Source organism: Aureococcus anophagefferens (assembly GCF_000186865.1).
Source record: "Aureococcus anophagefferens unplaced genomic scaffold AURANscaffold_41, whole genome shotgun sequence".
Lineage (NCBI taxonomy): Eukaryota > Pelagophyceae > Pelagomonadales > Pelagomonadaceae > Aureococcus > Aureococcus anophagefferens.
Window position 1 is genome coordinate 67,000 of NW_008705598.1, and position 17,197 is coordinate 84,196.

General features: G+C 52.3%; 4 protein-coding genes across 4 annotated transcripts; 2 read left to right on the forward strand and 2 right to left on the reverse strand.

The window, feature by feature from the left end:
* Positions 1–2,815: 2,815 nt before the first annotated feature.
* Positions 2,816–5,021, reverse strand: AURANDRAFT_59550 (hypothetical protein; the record flags this gene model as incomplete). Its single annotated transcript, XM_009043074.1, has 8 exons — positions 2,816–3,130; positions 3,210–3,276; positions 3,356–3,587; positions 3,634–3,696; positions 3,766–3,976; positions 4,096–4,511; position 4,706; positions 4,830–5,021. The coding sequence occupies 8 exons, from the start codon at positions 5,019–5,021 to the stop codon at positions 2,816–2,818; spliced, it is 1,497 nt and encodes a 498-aa protein (XP_009041322.1).
* Positions 5,022–5,115: 94 nt separating this feature from the next.
* Positions 5,116–7,197, reverse strand: AURANDRAFT_55367 (hypothetical protein; the record flags this gene model as incomplete). Its single annotated transcript, XM_009043073.1, has 2 exons — positions 5,116–6,419; positions 6,538–7,197. 2 exons carry the CDS (start codon positions 6,914–6,916, stop codon positions 5,842–5,844), a joined length of 957 nt encoding a protein of 318 aa, XP_009041321.1.
* A 2,936-nt stretch (positions 7,198–10,133) lies between these two features.
* On the forward strand, positions 10,134–11,533 carry AURANDRAFT_69972 (hypothetical protein; the record flags this gene model as incomplete). The annotated part of the gene is made up of 6 exons (XM_009043007.1): positions 10,134–10,248; positions 10,310–10,448; positions 10,504–10,547; positions 10,598–10,726; positions 10,770–11,209; positions 11,273–11,533. 6 exons carry the CDS (start codon positions 10,159–10,161, stop codon positions 11,352–11,354), a joined length of 924 nt encoding a protein of 307 aa, XP_009041255.1.
* Positions 11,534–14,639: 3,106 nt separating this feature from the next.
* On the forward strand, positions 14,640–15,741 carry AURANDRAFT_55371 (hypothetical protein; the record flags this gene model as incomplete). Its single annotated transcript, XM_009043008.1, has 5 exons — positions 14,640–14,730; positions 14,779–14,910; positions 14,966–15,015; positions 15,064–15,218; positions 15,264–15,741. The coding sequence occupies 5 exons, from the start codon at positions 14,651–14,653 to the stop codon at positions 15,381–15,383; spliced, it is 537 nt and encodes a 178-aa protein (XP_009041256.1).
* Positions 15,742–17,197: the final 1,456 nt, after the last annotated feature.

A 17,197-nucleotide genomic window follows, 5' to 3' on the forward strand; every position in this document is an offset into this window, starting at 1 on the left:
ATAGTCCCCATTGCTTGCCACAGGTATACCTCTTGATTATCTTGCCACAGGCGCAAGCGGGGCTCGTGCTCTTGCAGTGCTTACTATTGTCGCAAAGCATGCCGCATATTGCCGTGTTTGTACGTTGGTCAACATGAGTCATTTCCTTTCCAGGTCAATAATTCGCCCTCTGAGTTACGTGGTCTAATACCCGAATTTAGCGAATATCGGTGACAGTAATAGGGCACCTTGCTTAACAAGCAGATGTAATGCCTTCAGGCAAATTGCTTACTGCCGACAATATGGCTGTTCAAAACGATGGGCGTATCGCACTTTATGCTCTATTTGCCACTTTATCTGATTGTGCTCCAGTTTTAGAGGGGCTCACGACGTTCATGACTGGTAATCCTTGATGTTTTTGCCTCTCTGAACTTCGCTGCCGTAGGTTCCAAAGCTACTATTTCACGCACAAGTGCCATAGATATCATCTCAATTTTACTCAGTAAGGAATTGGTCCCAAGCGCAACAAGGCCGACTCTTCTAGGTGCCACGAGACCGGAGTGTGTAGCTTCACATGTTGGAAAAATCGTCCACATGCTCTCTGTTCACGCAGAAAGGAACTCAGAAGAGCGCCATGTTGCCAAGTTCAACGTGTCATTGAGCTATATTGATGCTCCTGATATGTCTCTCTGGCGCGCAATAGGCTCACTTCTCAGCTAGCTTCAGAGCGGTGTTCTTATGTTGACAAATCCAACGGAAGATTGCAGGTCTGGAACCAGAGCTTGGCGAAAATGCTTTAGTAGCTCTAGTTCGTACTCTTTTGCTTTCACCGACATTCTCCACCCTTCTAGCCAATCCCAAGCCCAGTGCAGCTGATACTCTAGCGGTCCATGCCATCTTTTTCCTCGTAGAGCAGACAAACTCCGTATCTTTATCTACTCTCGCAGAAACTCACTTGGATGCTTTAATCGCATACTTGCCTGAGGTACCGCCATGTTATGAAGCTGGATCCGCCGCTTGGGTTCTCGTCGATGCACTTGTAAGATTATGTCCGAATGCTGTCACGTCCGCGCTTAGTTCTACGGTGGGACAAGTTCTTCTGACACATGCAAAACCTACGTCAAACTCAACACCGGAGGCAAACATTAGTGCTCTGTGGTGAGTTGCTCTAGTTTTGTATGGAATGATAATCCGTGACATAGTCTATTGCATGCACTAGTTCTCGCTGATGCACGCAGCCTACTTTCTAGAGATAATGTGTCTATCATCCTTGATCGTCACATTGTTGTCCCACGAGGAGGCACCAAACTCAGTGAATGCCCTCAATTAGGTGTTATTGTGCCCAATGTAGTCTGGTCTGCCGGCCACATGGCAGCTACTGCACGCGAGGTTCGGCGCCTAAAGGAAACACAACACGAGATACACTGAAACTTTACAAAGGGAAAAGTGCCCTGGCTCTACTACACGCGCTCCTGCAAGCTGAGGTAGCATCCGCAGGGATGAAGCAGGGGACATGGTTGGTGCATTCTGCGTCGAAGCTGTTCCCCGTGCTACGAAGCAGCCTGGAGGAGTTCGATACTTCATCTCGTGAGATTTCATTAAGGTACACGAACACGCTACATTTTCCTGTATCTTTGGTTCGCAGTTGCCTTGCGTCATTGTTCAAACTTCTGCCACATGCGTGCCTCGAGCATACAGAGATTGATCTACTATATCCAGCACTCATCAAACGTCTTGACGATTCTATTGATCGTGTTCGAGTAGAGGCATGCGCGACCCTGACTGAGTGCGTAACCAGATATTAAAGCGGCCAGGCTTAAGCGCAATGCTTCTTCGCAGGTTTTTTAGAGTTGCCATGCCTCAAATCCTTGGAGTCGCCCTTGAGTATTGTGCCGAGCATCTGCTCATTCATCTGGATGACCCATCATTGGAGATTCAATCCTCAGTTTTTGGCACTGTCTCTGCTCTAGCCTGCCTTGATGAGTCAGCTGCGTCGGTCATCGCTAACAAGATCAGGGGCGTTCAAGCATCTCACCGTGACCCGGCATTGTGTGACAAACTCATACAGGGTATGAGCGCGAGGCGGTGATGCTGACCTGGCCAGCATATCAAAGCGAGGTGACTCTGGGTTCATACGTTACATTTAATGAATAATTATAGGGAGCGGGGTAGGTTGAGCCGAAGCGCAAGACTTTCTCGAAAAAGGGTTCCTGTGGGTTCAAAGCCAACTTTTTGACCAAGGACAATACGATTCAAGGACGAGTTTTGGACGAGCCTTTGTCCGAATGGCTTTGCGATTTTTGTTGCAAAGATATGATTGAACGAGTGGCTCTGGCGCGTCGCCCCATGTCCGAAAATGCATCAAAAGTGCTGCAACAAAAGTCGAGTGGCCAGGAAACATTGGTCGAAAGCCTCTCGGACAATAAGATCTGCCTTGAATGGTGTTGCCCCTCGGTCCACTTGAGCTGCTCTGTCAAAGTGAGTCACTGGAAGGGGTGGGGTCGCCTAGGTTAGTAAGGGCATGACAACGAAGAAGAGAACGACGGCGCCAGACTTAACCTCCAACACCCCAGTCCGCGGACAGGCTGTTCTTGTTACTACTAGGACCGGTGACCAGATGTGTCGCTAGTAACCCAGGTGGGGTCCAAACTAGAAAGCGCCGTATTTCCCCGGGCTGGAGGTGCTGGGGGCTCTACTCAGGCGCCGGGGCCCCGGGCGGGCCCCGAACGAGAACGCGTCGAATTTCCCGCGTTCGAGCTGGGGTATTGGCCGCCCCTCTCTACTAGACCCCCCCTGCGGACCCTGTCCTAGTTTGAGCTCCGCCCACTTGTTGCTCCTAGTTTCTGACGTCGATTATGGTCACTGCGTTCGTCGACGTGGCGGCAAGTCGAGTCCCGTTTGCGTTCCACGCAACTTCAAATATATCAGCCGATCCTTGGTTGAAAGTGCGAACCAGAATACCAGTTTTGACTGACCAGATGTTCAGTTGACCTCCAAGTGATCCAGATGCAAGGAGATCACCGTTTGGCGAGAACGCAATGGTATAAACCTTCTTAGTATGATTTCGCAATGTATGCGAGCAAACTCCGATTTCGGTATCCCAGAGACGCACCGTGGCATCAAACGAAGCAGAAGCAAGTCTACACGGTGCCTATGCGAGATTTTCAATCAAATATACACAAAGACGCATAATATTCAACACAAGCACCCTTCGGGGTATCGTTTAAAACGTTTGGCAGTGCAGTTGTAGGACCTGTCGGTGACCATCGTATAGTATAAATCTCCTCGGTATGATTGCTGAACCGATAGACCGGGCTGGACCTGTTTGTTTGTAAGTAAAGATCGCGACCGCTTCATTGGCGCTGGCAGCTATGACTGGCCAAGCTGCCAAATGAGCACATTGTGGTCATCAGAGCATGAAGCAAGTAATGATCCTGAGGGATCCCATCGTATCGCATTGACCTCATCGGCGTGGCCAACAAGGACTTGCAAGGGAGTTGTCGTCGTCGCAGGAGAACCGGCTACAGCATTGTCATCTGCAAGGGCACATACAGCAATTGTGCGATCCGTGGAGCATGACGCAAAGACGTCACGGCCGTGGTATCCTCCTATGCAGGGAGATCCGTCACCTTCAAACGGTATAGTATCAAGAACCATGTTTCCAGTCTACATCCAAGACTTGAGCTGAGTGAGCCTCGAACTTGTGCTGAAGCTTGCCTAGATGAAGGCAAATTCTGCGGCAACATTGACCCAAATTGGAATACATTAACCCACACATAATCTCACCAGTGGCAACATCCCATACCGATACGCACTTGTCATATGACCCGGTGAGAAGCCGCTTACCCACAGCATCAAACCTTAGCGAAAATATGGACTCAGAATGAGCGGCGAGAGAATGCTGCAGGATCCCATCACGTGACCATAAGCGTGCGATGCCATCCATGCAGCCCGTTGCAAGTAAATTCCCGTCAGTAGACCATTCTAATGTTGTCACCTACCGACACAGAGTCTGAAACAAGCGACAACCAATAGAACAAAGTAGAGCGCATCATGATCTTCCTCAAGTGCTGCCGATGTCAGGCTTGGTTCAGCTGGTGCGACATACTCGAGCACCTTTGCTTGAGGGGGCAGTGCATTAAGACAAGCAGCCGTTTTCCCCCCTGGGAAATCCCATAGGCGGACAGTTGAATCGCCCGAACCAGATGCAAGGAGTTCATCATGTGGATGCCATGAGCAACAGAATACCTCAGCTTCATGACCGGCAAGAATCACGACATCGTTTGATGATATCATGCGCGAGGGAAGTACTGATGTATTGGTCTGAGGTTCGTCTATAGACAACTCACTACTCTCAAGCACTTGGCTCTCATTTGGGATGAGTGTTTCTCCTTTGAGTTCTGAACCTAATACGCGATACATGCTAAACAAGGGGATGGACACTTGTGTCAACTGATTACGCGGCTGACACGCAGGGGTGCCATCTTTGGGCCGGTTCGGATAGGATATGAGACTCGAGCGTTGCAGGCCCACTTTCCACGGCAACATTCGATTTGTTAATAGATGACGCGCCAGAACGCTTGCGCTTTTGCTCTGGCTTGTCTTCTCCTTCCTCCGCCCCCTCTTCCTCGTCCCGATTCTTGTCGTACTTGACGCACCATTTAGAATACCTCACCGATTGATTTCTCGATATCGTTCGTAAAACATTTGCATCAAGCATGCTCACACTATCAGCGACTTTTACATTGGATTGATCACTAGCCTCCTCTGCAAAGCTCGCAAGATTCAATTCGTCCATTTGTTGTTCAACCTATCACAAATCTAGAGCTACAGATTAGGGGGAGCATTACCTCGAGGTACATGAGACCCTTTTGAATGAATGAAATGAGTGCACCCGGCGGGACATGGCTAGCGTGCATCGTTGCGATGGTGGATTTGGTAACAAGAGATTCGTACGCAAATGTGAATGCGGAATGTAAATGTCCAGATTCCTGGAGGTACCGGTATACAAGGAAGTTGACCTCTTCAGCAGACACAGCCATGTCACTATGTATTCACCAAGAGGTAGGCGGTAGACTACCCTCAGACAAGCATGTAGTACTAACTAACTACCCCTACCAATGGGATCAGCCGATTGGATTCTTGGAAAATATATCACTCGCTCTCTACATGGCCTAGGCCTAGGCCGGTAGCTAGAGCTGCAAGCTAGAGCAGGCCACTGGGGTAGTTAGCGAGAGATGCCCGCAACTAGGGTAACATCGGGCGTTGAAGTCCACCGTGGCACCAGGGGGCTGTGCAGAGTTGTCTCCATAGGGTGACGTCGCGATAAAGGTAGAGCAGGGTAACGTAGATTGTGGGAATGATGGTAATTAAGACCCAGGCTGGCACTGTGCCATCCAAGCGCGGTCCGTAGGCCTTCATTTCTGGCATTCCTTAATCCGGCTGAGCTCAGCCCCCCTTTGCGGGGGGAGTTTATCTTGCGGGGAGTTTATCTTGCGAGTTCTTCTGACTCCTCGTGAAGCCCTGCGGCCCACACACTGCCTTGCGGCGGCTTCTGGCGGCCACAGATTACAGCAACATGGGATCGGGTGGGGCGCATTTCAGCCACTTCTTTGCTCTAGGATCGTTGGAAGGACCAAAAGTGCTTCCACAGAAGTGATTCCATGGCGGCCACGGAAGTGATTCCAACGGATTTGCACGCGTTTTTTATCCACTCGAATTTGGTTGATCCGTTTTACGACGCCCACAGTAGGTTGACCGGGACCAAGTATACAGGGTTTATCGACTTGCTTCATTGCTGACAGTTGGTAGTAAACCTCCAATGGAATCCTCTTGCTGTACATCTGCCCTCTCTGTCACTCATTATGAGATTTGGCACTGATTCTTGGCCTTCTCTCTCTTGTCATTCAGCTTACGACTTTTAGGGTCCTGCCTCTCTACTATTTCTATCTCGCCGACCTTGCGCTTTGATTGCGAGAGTGCTTGTGGCGCCCGAGTTGGGTGCACATTGGTTTGTGTGCCTTCTAGCCAACCACCACTGTTGGGCTCCTGCGGCGTGTTCCGTTGTCGAAGTTGTTGAAGACGGAGAACGTTACGTTTACGATCGTCAACAATGGCTTCGGGGCAATTCTGGATTCCAATGTAGTATCTAATTATGCCATTTGCGTGCAATGGTGTCAAGAGGAAGCAGTTGAGGAAGGTTCCCCCGTCTTTTTTGTAGTTCAGCAGCGAAACTTTGACAGTAGATTGAGTTGCAAGCGCACGCCTGATCAAATCGACCTGACCTGTGGATGTTCCTGGGCCTTGCAGAAATCGACAATTTCGACCAAGGACATCCCCGGGTGCGTAACCAGTCTCCATAACGAATGCGGGACTCACCGCGATGATTGCTGCATCAGGATCGGCACAGTCGCTAACAAGAAAGCTGCAATTCCTTGCGCCTACAACCCAGCAAGATCTAGGATAAGTGGCCAGGGTTCCCCGAGGAGGGAGACAAAATGCTGATGATCTATGACGGAAGCATAGGCCAGTAGAAAGTCAAGGGACCCAGTCAAGTGCAGAGCTGTGCAATAACTCGAACATCTGTCGCATCCATGTCTCGCATAAAATCAGTAATAGTCATACCATCTGCCGTGACAAGGCGTAGGTTAGAGATAATGCGATCTGATAGGGACTGAATGAGACGTGTCTCAGTACGCGTCGACATGGATAGTGGCGATGCATGATCGCAACAGGCAATAGCATCCAACTCGACATCTTTGATCGCATCCGATGGCCCTGACAACCCGCTGTCCTGCGAGTCACACGCAGCCCAAGAAACCACTGTGTCAACAATCGTGCGCCAATTGGGCTGTTGTGCTGGCACAACATAATCAAGAGGCGTATACCCGTGCTTGTCTTCGCTCAGCATGAGTTCAAGAAGGCCCGTACCTACCATATAGTATGATGCTTATCCTTGTGGAGTAGCGCCGGAGGCTCGCGGCCTGTGCACTCATGAATCATATCAACCATCTTTTCCATCGCTTTCAAGACATCTGGTGGTGGTGGCTTGGCAGACCAAAAGACATCATGGAGAACATTCTTCCCGCTATCGCAACACACCATAGGGTTTGCACCTGATTTGAGCAGGAGACCAACGACAGCGAGCGGGCTGTGACGATTCGTCGAAAGTGCGCGACGGCAGACCTTCATGAGCACAGTCTCCCCATTGACGTTCTGGGCATTTGCAAGATTGGGAATCGATCTCCCCTCTGGCGCGACACGGCTTCGTATATCCTCTAGAGAACCCTCATACATCAGGCTCAGTAACGCCTTGTCGTACATTTGCGGTAGCTCGTCAGTTGTGAGGTACTTGAGCGCGACGCACATTATCTTCGATCGCGGATCATTGAACGCTACCGGATTGATCTTGATGCCGTGTCCCAGCAACGCTTTCAGAAAATAGTCCTTCGGCCTACGGCAAATTCCAAATGTAACAAAATAACGTTGATATTATAATACGCCCTGCAAGTACGAGTCATCCTGCATCTAGTGTACTGCTCACGACTTGATGTCGTTGGATTGAGGCAAGTGAGACCACCAGAGGCCGCGAGCAGAAGTATACGCGGTCTGAGCTCCCTCGCCGGGCAATAAGTGGATGCACACAATTGGATGCGCAGCTTTTGTGGCCTAGCAAGCAGGCTCCTAGCAAGCAGGCTCCTAGATTGTGGCCTAGCACTGGCAACTTTCCATCGATGACATGTTTTCCCCCTAATGACCACCAAATGTAAAGAAAATCAGCTGTTAGAATCCGAGTATGCTAGTATGAAGCACCAGCATAGTATAGCATGAGCATAGCCAGTATAAGGCAGACTTAGCATAGCCAGCATAGGCCAGTATGAGCGTCCCAGCATAGGGAGGATAGCATAGTCCCGAGTTAGGGCAGCATAGCCCAAGGAGCGGAATGTAGGCTCCTTAAGTAGCTGGCTTATCGCCAAGCGCACTTTGATTGTGCTTAATCACACTCGCGTTCTAAGGGCGATATTCGCCGCTTTATCATGGTAGCAGGTGCACTATGCGCAGCATGCAGTCTGGCAGAGAAGCAAAAAGGAAAGTATCGAAAGAAAAGCAAAAGACAAAGGAGCAAGCATCCGTATGAATACATTCATACTGACCTCATGGAGGCAGCAACAGAATCAGCAGCGAAGCTCGGCACCAGACCGCCTCCTGCTCTCCGAGCTGCAAACCGCGAGATCGCGATCGCGAAACCAATTCTTTACTTTAACTAGGACTACTGCGACTTTTTTTTACTATGGGAGGCGGCCGAGAACTAAACTCGGTTGCTTTGCTAGAACTTCCATTTACCGTCGACATGTCCGAGGCGTCGCGCGCGAACGCGTTCCAGATGTTTGGTGGAAATCGATTCATTTATGCATCGGGCAGACAGCCCGGGTGTATGATAGAGCAGCCAAAAGGCGTCACGAGTTTAAATTTGTTGAGAGAAGCAGCGTTGCGTATGGATTTGGTCGCAGATCAGGCATCTTCGCACCCAATCCTAGGGGAGGTAACTCCTCCCGTGTCTCGACCGCGGCTGATCGTCTCACTCCGAGTGCGTAAAGATTCGAAGTGCATCTTGGACGGCGCGGTTATTGGCCAGGTGAGGCAACGGGGGCACTTCTGGGATGCAATGGCCGACTACCACACGTCCGAGCTAGTGCGACGGGAGTCAGTGCCGCTGCAGTATGCTAGGACTACTCGAGGCGATGAGCTTAGCGGTCCGAACGGCGCCTACAAGTGCCATGCTTGGACAGAGCCGAGGTCGGTGAAAAGAACGGGAGGCTGAATACCTGGTTCGCTCGCCGTATAGGAGACGCTAAGGCAACCTAGAGCGGCCACCATCATGTTGGCGGTCCGGTTCTGATATTTCTCGGAACGGATATTCCCGGTCTCGGCCGAAAGGTATTTTCGTGCTTTATTTGACCAGGTGTGTGATCTAAATTTCACGGCTTGGGATGATCAAGTTCTGCGCACAAAATTTGCCCAGACGCACACAACATGCTGTTCATGTATGGCTAAGACAAGGTTGTTGTGGTAATAGCGGGGCCTCTAGTTACCAACATAAAAAAAACCTTTTCCGGCCCGTTACGGCGGCCAATATCACCGGAGAAACTCCTGCATCGTTTCTCCTGACTCCCTGTGAAGCCCTGCTGCGGGACGGGGAAGGTTACGCCTAATGGGGCTCTAGGTTCCACTTTACTGAAAAACCTTTACCGGTCCAGGGGCAGGTTTTTCGGGTTTTACTTTACCGGTGATTCGCCGCCGGCGAGTTTACTGCCGGGCCGGTTTTTCGGCGGCCGAGAGGCCCTTCAACTTGAAGTTCAAGCCGTGGCGTCCCGCGTACTACGCGGCGCGCGTGACGCGCGGAAACGACCGAAATAAACGCTGCTTCATCGGCGCGGGTATTGCGGCGCGTTGCGATTCCTCCTGCGAGGACGGCGCTGGTTGTGTTAGGGGCTCGGCAGCCAGTTTATCGTGGTTTACTTCAAGTTGAGGTGCAACTTTACTTCAATTTACCACGGAAACTCGCCATTTCCCGCAACTAGCGGCGCCGGAAAATCGAGTTGCGGTAGACGAGAAACCTGCGACGCCTCCGGAAAAGCAAGTAAACCTGCACCTGCCGGCGAATTACGGCAGTAAAGTGGAACCTAGATGGGGCTGCCCTGCCGCCCGAGGGTGAACTATCGAGGTTACGCAATGGCGGTACACCGGCGTCTCTGTTATCTGTTAGAATCCGAGTATGCTAGTATGAAGCACCAGCATAGTATAGCATGAGCATAGCCAGTATAAGGCAGACTTAGCATAGCCAGCATAGGCCAGTATGAGCGTCCCAGCATAGGGAGGATAGCATAGTCCCGAGTTAGGGTAGCATAGCCCTAGGATTGGTTTTCGACCCTCGTCGCCAAAAATACGAATTTCGATGACGCGAAACTCGTCGTCCCGGCGGCCGATTTGGATAGTTGGACGTTCCAGGCCCGGGACGAAGGTCCGGACGAGGGAACTAAACAGCAAAACCGAAGCGAAATCGGCCTCGATGGCGTCCAGAGGCGTCGGAAAGTCGACCCCCGGCGAGGGTCGAAAACCAAAGCAACCCTTCATAAGCACCCAAAAACGTGAACGCCTGCTCGCGGCGCATGACAAACAATGAATTTGGAGGGATGCATCGAAAAGTTGATGGAATGCCGACCTCTCACGGAAACCGAAGTGCGACAGCTCTGTGACAACGCTCGAGACGCGCGTTGCTGTGTCGGCAATAGCCCATTTAGCAGCAAATTTATAAGGATCCAAATCACAGGCGCTGAAGCGCGATGCGAATGTACGGCGCGTAAAGTCACCAGTTACGATCGTGGGAGATATCCATGGCCAATTTCATGATCTTCTGGAGCTTTTTCGGATTGGCGGACACGCTCCCGATACTAATTACCTATTCATGGGTCCAGCTTTCAGTGTTACTTACGCATACGCGAGTTTTTGAATTGCACATCGCAGGTGACTACGTTGACCGTGGCTACTATAGTGTTGAATGTGTTACGGCATGACCCGTGTCCCGCACTTCTCCTATCACGTGATAGAGTGTGTGTAGCTGGTCGTGGCACTCAAAGTACGTTATCCTGAGCGCGTGACTATCCTCCGCGGAAACCATGAATCACGGCAAATAACCCAAGTTTATGGCTTCTATGACGAATGCGTTCGCAAGTATGGCAACGCTAGCGTAAGCCCCGTACATATATGAGCTGATTAATAGTGGATCTTAGGTGTGGAAATTGTTCACAGACCTCTTTGATCATCTTCCGCTTGCGGCCATGGTGGATGAGCGTCTGTTTTGCCCACATGGTGGCTTGTCACCTAGCTTGGATACAGTGGATCAGATTCTGGCTTTGGACCGCGCCCACGAAGTTCCACATGAAGGTCCTATCTGTGATCTCATGTGGAGTGACCCTGATGACCGTCTCGGTTGGGGCATCTCACCGCGTGGCGCTGGCTACACGTTCGGTCATGACATATCCGAGAAATTCAATCGTGAAAATGGTTTCGATTTCATCGTCCGTGCTCATCAGCTTGTCATGGAGGGCTACAGTTGGTTTCACAATGAGCGCCTTGTGACCGTGTTTTCGGCTCCTAACTACTGCTATCGATGCGGCAACATGGCCGCTATCATGGAAGTTGACGAACATCTTGCATCCAACTTTATTCAGCATGCTGCATCAGTGTCCTACGATTCACCAATCTTTTTGTTGCAAGCATTTTGGAGACCTAGGTTTGACCCGGCACCTCGCCGTGGCGGTGATGGGGGCCTTGGCATCGAAGTTTCGCAGCAGACCCCAGACTACTTTCTGTGAGGAGCCCTGTCCCCAAAGCTCCGTCTGCTATGGTGCGCTTGTGGTGCGCTGCCAGCCGCAGACGCCGTGATAGCCACAGGCCCCATCTGAGCACACCAGGCCTGGACAAGGGAAACTCCGGGGCGCCGTCGCGACTTGGCTGCTTAAGGAAAACCTCTCTATAATCATGACTAATGTGTAACTAATGTGCCCCTACTATGTCGATCTTACTACTATTCAGTGCCGGAAACAACGTACATCTAGACACGCCCGTACGAAATAAGAAAAGAATATTTATTAATTAAATCCGGCCAGCGGCCGGAGGGACGTGTACTACACCTCCTGAAAATTTGCCGCGCGCGCGCGCGCGCGGGTCTTGCGTGTCGCCCTTGGCCTCGGCTCGCGTCCTCGGGCCGCTGTGCGCCGCGCGTGTGCTGTGCGCGACGATCTGCGGCGTTGCTGTTGAGGCGTTGCAGTAGCGGTTGTGGCGGTGGTCCGGCCCTTTAGCGCAACGCGATGGCAGCGCGACGCGACGGCGATGGCGACGACGTGCGGGAGGCGCGCGATGCGCTGTTGGAGTTGGGTCGAGGGCCGGTTAGAGGTGTTGTTGCTGTCGAGGGGCATGAGCCAGAGCACAGCGGGTGGCACATGATGGGTCCTGTTGCGCTCTCGGACGAAGAAATCGGTCGCATGGAAGGCCGTGGGCAGATACAATAGTAGCGTGATAGTAGTAGAATAGTAGTAGAGTAGCGTACTGTACCGCATCCGCGTATCCTCATACAAAAGATACAAGTGAGCAACTAAGCTGGCATATATCCACTGCACTGTGAACCTCAAGCTAATAAGAGAAGTATACCTTGAAGGGACAATTCCCGCTACAATCCAAACAAGAGGTAGCACACTGAGCTTCCCCTCTCACCCACTGTGCTTATCCTGCTACTACGGACTGTACCTTAACGTCAGGTTGATGTGCGGGACTTAGATTCTTTACAGGCTAGTGGGAGATACGAAAGGCCAAGTGGACTGTACCCCCGTAAATGCAATTCAGCTGCAAGTATCATGGCAGCCCGAAGAACCTAACGCAAGAACCTAACGCACTTGCCATGTTCGTCGTAGCTCATACCACATCGGAGTCGACATTTCCGGCCTTTCATTCGATCTCCGATAGCTTTGAGGCCGCGAGTCGGGTCTGTACTGCAAAGTGCAGCCAATACAAAAACAACTCTTGGTTCGTACTAAAAGCTACCGTGGCAAACGGCCGTATCATTGCATCGTCGGATCATACCGTGAAAAGGCACGGTCAACCTGGGTACTATTTGAATAACATAGCTACTAAAATGCCAACTTTGAACGTAGAGATCAACAAGGAGCGATGTATTTTGCATCATGATGCATACGAATGCCTCGGGAGTATGCCAATGTATCATGCGACTTGCGCAACATCTGCTTTCTTCTCGACTGTTAATCGCACGACAACCTCCGATGTACTCTCGACAGTGACAACCATACGCCCGTTCGGGATATTACGTAGTTCTTTGGTCGGAAAACCGAAAATCACTAAATGCATTCGAGATGCACCCCTCACAATTGCAAAATACACATCGCCTTTGTATGCTTTGTTGATCCATTTTCATCATTGAGGTCGACTCCCTTAGGCGTCCCTGCTCGAGGTTCGACATGAAATCTTGTATCAAGTTGAATTCAATATTTCTCGATGAACGCCTATCTTTTCTGCAGCTTATTCAGGAGCGGCGACAGAAGCGGAAGGCTCTGTACTTACATGCTGCTATCAAAATACAAGCCACCGCTCGAGGTCTTATGCTTCGTAGCGTTCTCGAAAGTACTATCCTAGACGCCAAAAAACGCAAGCGCGCCAGATCCGAATTGCAGTCGTCATTGGCATGCCTAACAGAATGGGCGCTCATGCGCCGACATTTAAATCAGTATAGGGTCTCCGTCCGCAGCCGAAGTGCAAAGGCGATCCAGGATGCGCATCGCCGGCAAATGCGTGGCCAACAGATGCATAGGAAGCGTCGTGATGAAGCTGCGACGTCAATTCAGCGCAGATCTCGGCAGGGCATATCATACGAATACCGAGCACGGGCTAATGTAGAGACGATCATTGCTGCTGAGCTCATCCAGACGCTTTATCGGCGACACAGGACTGTTGCACGTGCTGTCTGGCGCTCTAGACGCCTCCAAGCCGTCGCAGCTCTTGTTATCCAGGCGGCCATGCAGCACTATCGTTTGCGAGCGTGTGGCCGCTCATAGATTATCTCGCAGGTGGCTGTCAATGTTTGTACCGATCAGGAGTTCTGTCGTTGCTCGAAACGCCCTTCCTTCTAGTTCCGGTTGGACAGCACAAGCATCCCAGGCGCTTGTTATCTCTACGCGTGCCCCCTTCGCATAGGCCCGACCGCTCAAACCGCCAGGGATTGATGAGCCTAAGAAATATCAGGTCTCATCAATATGCAGGTTGGATCAGGGCCAACTACAGGCGAGATTGTCATCAGCGCTGGTAGGGGTAGATTAGACGGATGTCCAACAAGGATTCTAGCGACATTTGTGAGGAAATCAATCAGTTAGCGCATGAGTGTCTCAAGAAAGGACCTTCAACGTCAAGGCCACCAATACAAAGTGCATTGTTACATGGTCTGATAGTGATTGTTACATGGTCTATGGACAGTTTTTAAAATGGATGATGAGGACAAGCGACTGGCTCCTGGCGCATGTGTAATCTCTAGCTTGCTGTCTGGTAGTAGGTGCTGATGCACCGCTGCCACCAATCCGAGTTTTGGACCGGACTGAAATTACTGCCCACTAACACGGGTCGTAACTTGAAGTAGATTTGCTCGATTGTTGATGTGTCACAGTGAGACGAATGGCGTTCACCCTGGGTAACATGGCCTTGTTGTTCGCCGTCTCCAGGCCGGCTATGGCGCGCGAGGCGTCGCCGCTGCCGCAGTACGGGAACCTGAAGGCATGCCAATACCGTGGCGCCTCCGCTGGCCTGCCTAAACCGGGTCGCGGCGCTCCGCGCCGTGACGCGTCTTGACGCCCCGAGCCCTCCAAAAAGGTTTGCTGCCCCGGCAAGCCCTCAGAATACCCATCTTGTGCGGCGTGCCGCCGCTTCGCGGCAGCCGATTTCCCCCCCTTCCGTCCCCCGTATCGTGCACAAGCCGCTAGGCCGATGGTTAACTTCAACTTGTACAGAAGATCCAAGATGATTTTCCCTCCGCGTGTAACTGGCTCATGCGCGTCGCCGTGCCGTTTGCGCGCAGTACTTGGCAATGATGCACAAATTAGGCAAGGACGGAATGGACGAGGACGGGACAGAGTTCAACTCAAATAACCTTCGCGAACGTGATAATGCTCCCACGAGCATCGAAACTAGAGAGTCAGAGCCCGTCCTCCTTCTGGGTGCCCACGGCAATCAATGGAATAGGCAAGATCGCTTTCTACCCGTTGCCAATATCGCTCGGATCATGAAACGTGTGCTGCCACCTAATGAAAAAATTGCCAAAGACGCCAAGGAGGCCGTACAGGAATGTGTTTCTGAGTTTATCTGTTTCGTGACGCGATGAGCTGCGAATTGCGCGCGTGCGTAGTTTATACGTAAAGGGCCCGTGCAGGTCAGAGGCGTCCGACCGTTGCCAAACTGAAAAGCGGAAGACCATAAACGGTGACTTCTTTGTTTGGCCAAACAACAGCAGGCTAGCTTATAATTTAGGTGATGATCTGGTTTGGGCCATGGGCACCCTAGGCTTTGATGACTATGTAAACCCTCTGAAAACGTATCTCACAAAGTATCGCCAGGCTGCCAAAGCTGACAAGTCAGAGAGAGTCGGTCGAGGTCGCGCAGGCGACCTAGAGGGAAATGATGCAGTAAGGACTTACGCCATACAGCATAAATATATTCTGATCTTCCAGGGAGAACATCAGGATGGAGCGCGATACCAGACCCCAGCGGGAGAAATGCCGCAAGATGAAGACCATATATTGGAACGTCAGCTTGCCGATTTTATTCACAACGATGATCGCATTTTATGATGCGAGTACTCGTTAGTCGCCCAGCGGTATCTCCGTGTCTGAATGTGCACTTCGCTCAGCTCACATCGAACGCCAGAGTTAAATCAAGCTGTCCGCTTTTCCGGCAGGAGGGGTATTTTGAAAATCAATCAAATATTCAAATGTAAGCACCGGAACTGCGTGTCCCAGATATACTCGCAACGGCCGAGGAGCAGCGTGTCGACCCGGGGGATTCGGCTCAGGCGCGACGCCCAGCCCTGGCTGTTATGCCGAACAGGGATGTTGGCTCCAGAACTACCGCCGTGCGGTGGGCCATTGCATTCCCCTCCTATCTCCGACACCGCTCGCCCCACTCTGGTAAGAACGGCGCTCGCCCCCCCTTGTGGCGTCGCAGGGGCAGCCGCCAGCCTGAGGCATAGGACACCGCTCGCCCCCCCGCTGTTCGGCTCCCTTGGATTCTCGAGACATCCTCGGCTCTTCTGCCCGCTGCTGTAGCTCTGACCATCCCCTTGACATGATTTCCCCCGAATGTCCAGTGTAAGGGCACTGTGACCCATTCTGAGCCTATTCTGGCCGGGGCGATTTAGTGGGGAGCCATAAACCGGCGCATTCGCCGTGGGGCGCCGCCCTACGCAGATCCCCTAATTTCCGCGTCCCCACTAAACCCGGCACGGGTCGTAACTTGAAGTAGATTTGCTCGATTGTTGACGCTCGGCCGTGACATCATTTAGTTGCGACCTCGGTTTCCGACTCGGGCATCCGATGCAGCGGTTCTAGGACTTGGCGCGGCGCTTGGTCTGTGGACCATGTCGAGCCTTGGGCCCGGCTGCGAGTCGCTCGGGAAAGACCATCGGTCGAAGGCGAGCAACTTAGTTCGCGTCGGGGCAGCCCGTGGATGACGAGAACGGCCGTTAACGGTGGGGGGCGACCGACGAGGGGCCCAACTTAGTTCCAGGGGTCGAGCCGGCCGCCCGACTTCGAGCAACCCCCCCCCCCTGTATTGTCCCTCCCGAGTGGTCTGTCAAGGACCGGGCGGCCCGAACGCCGCATGCATTGCACGGTGAGCACCGTGTCACCCGCAGCGCCGCGCGCCTCCCGGAGCCGGTGAGGTGATCTCGATCAAATCGGCTCGAGCCGAAGAGCTGCCGCGAGGGCATCTGATCGCCCTCGTGATGAACGATTCCCGACGCTCTGTGACTCGAAGACGACCGAAAATCGGGTCGGGGGAAGCTGCCGCGCCCCATTCCACCCCCTGAGGCTGCCCGTTTGCGTCGCCTCGCAATCGTCCGGATGTCGCGTCTTTTCATGTGCCTGACCCGCATGTTTGCGGACCTCAAAGCCACTGCGATCGTTGCACGTCGCTGCATATTTGAGGAGCACGGGGCCCTCTAAGGTGGAGATCCCACCATCGGCCGCTGAAATACTCGTGCTAGTCCTCTAGACGCTAGGATTTCTTCAAAGTTTGTGTTTCATTCCGGACCAGGGTATCCACTTCAAGTTACGACCTGTGGGGAAGTCGCTCCAGCGCGTGCTCCAGCGACGCCTCCCAAAACCAGGCGCTAGCGGAGGCGGCGCGGAGCCCGCAGAGCGCCCGGGTTTAGTGACCCCCCCTATTCGAAAGTACCAAGGGAGGGAACTTGAAGGGACCCCAAGGCGGCCCTGTACCAGCGAGCGGCCAGGTAAGTAGGGCTCTCTCTACCTCTCCAAGGCCACCGGGGGGGGGTGGCGGGGGGGGGTCCTCATATCTTTTGTAGGCTGGAATTGATGGTGATGACCAAGACACCCCTGTTAGCCAGTCGGTGCAATGTGAGGAACTGAAGACGCTTAAAGGGGGT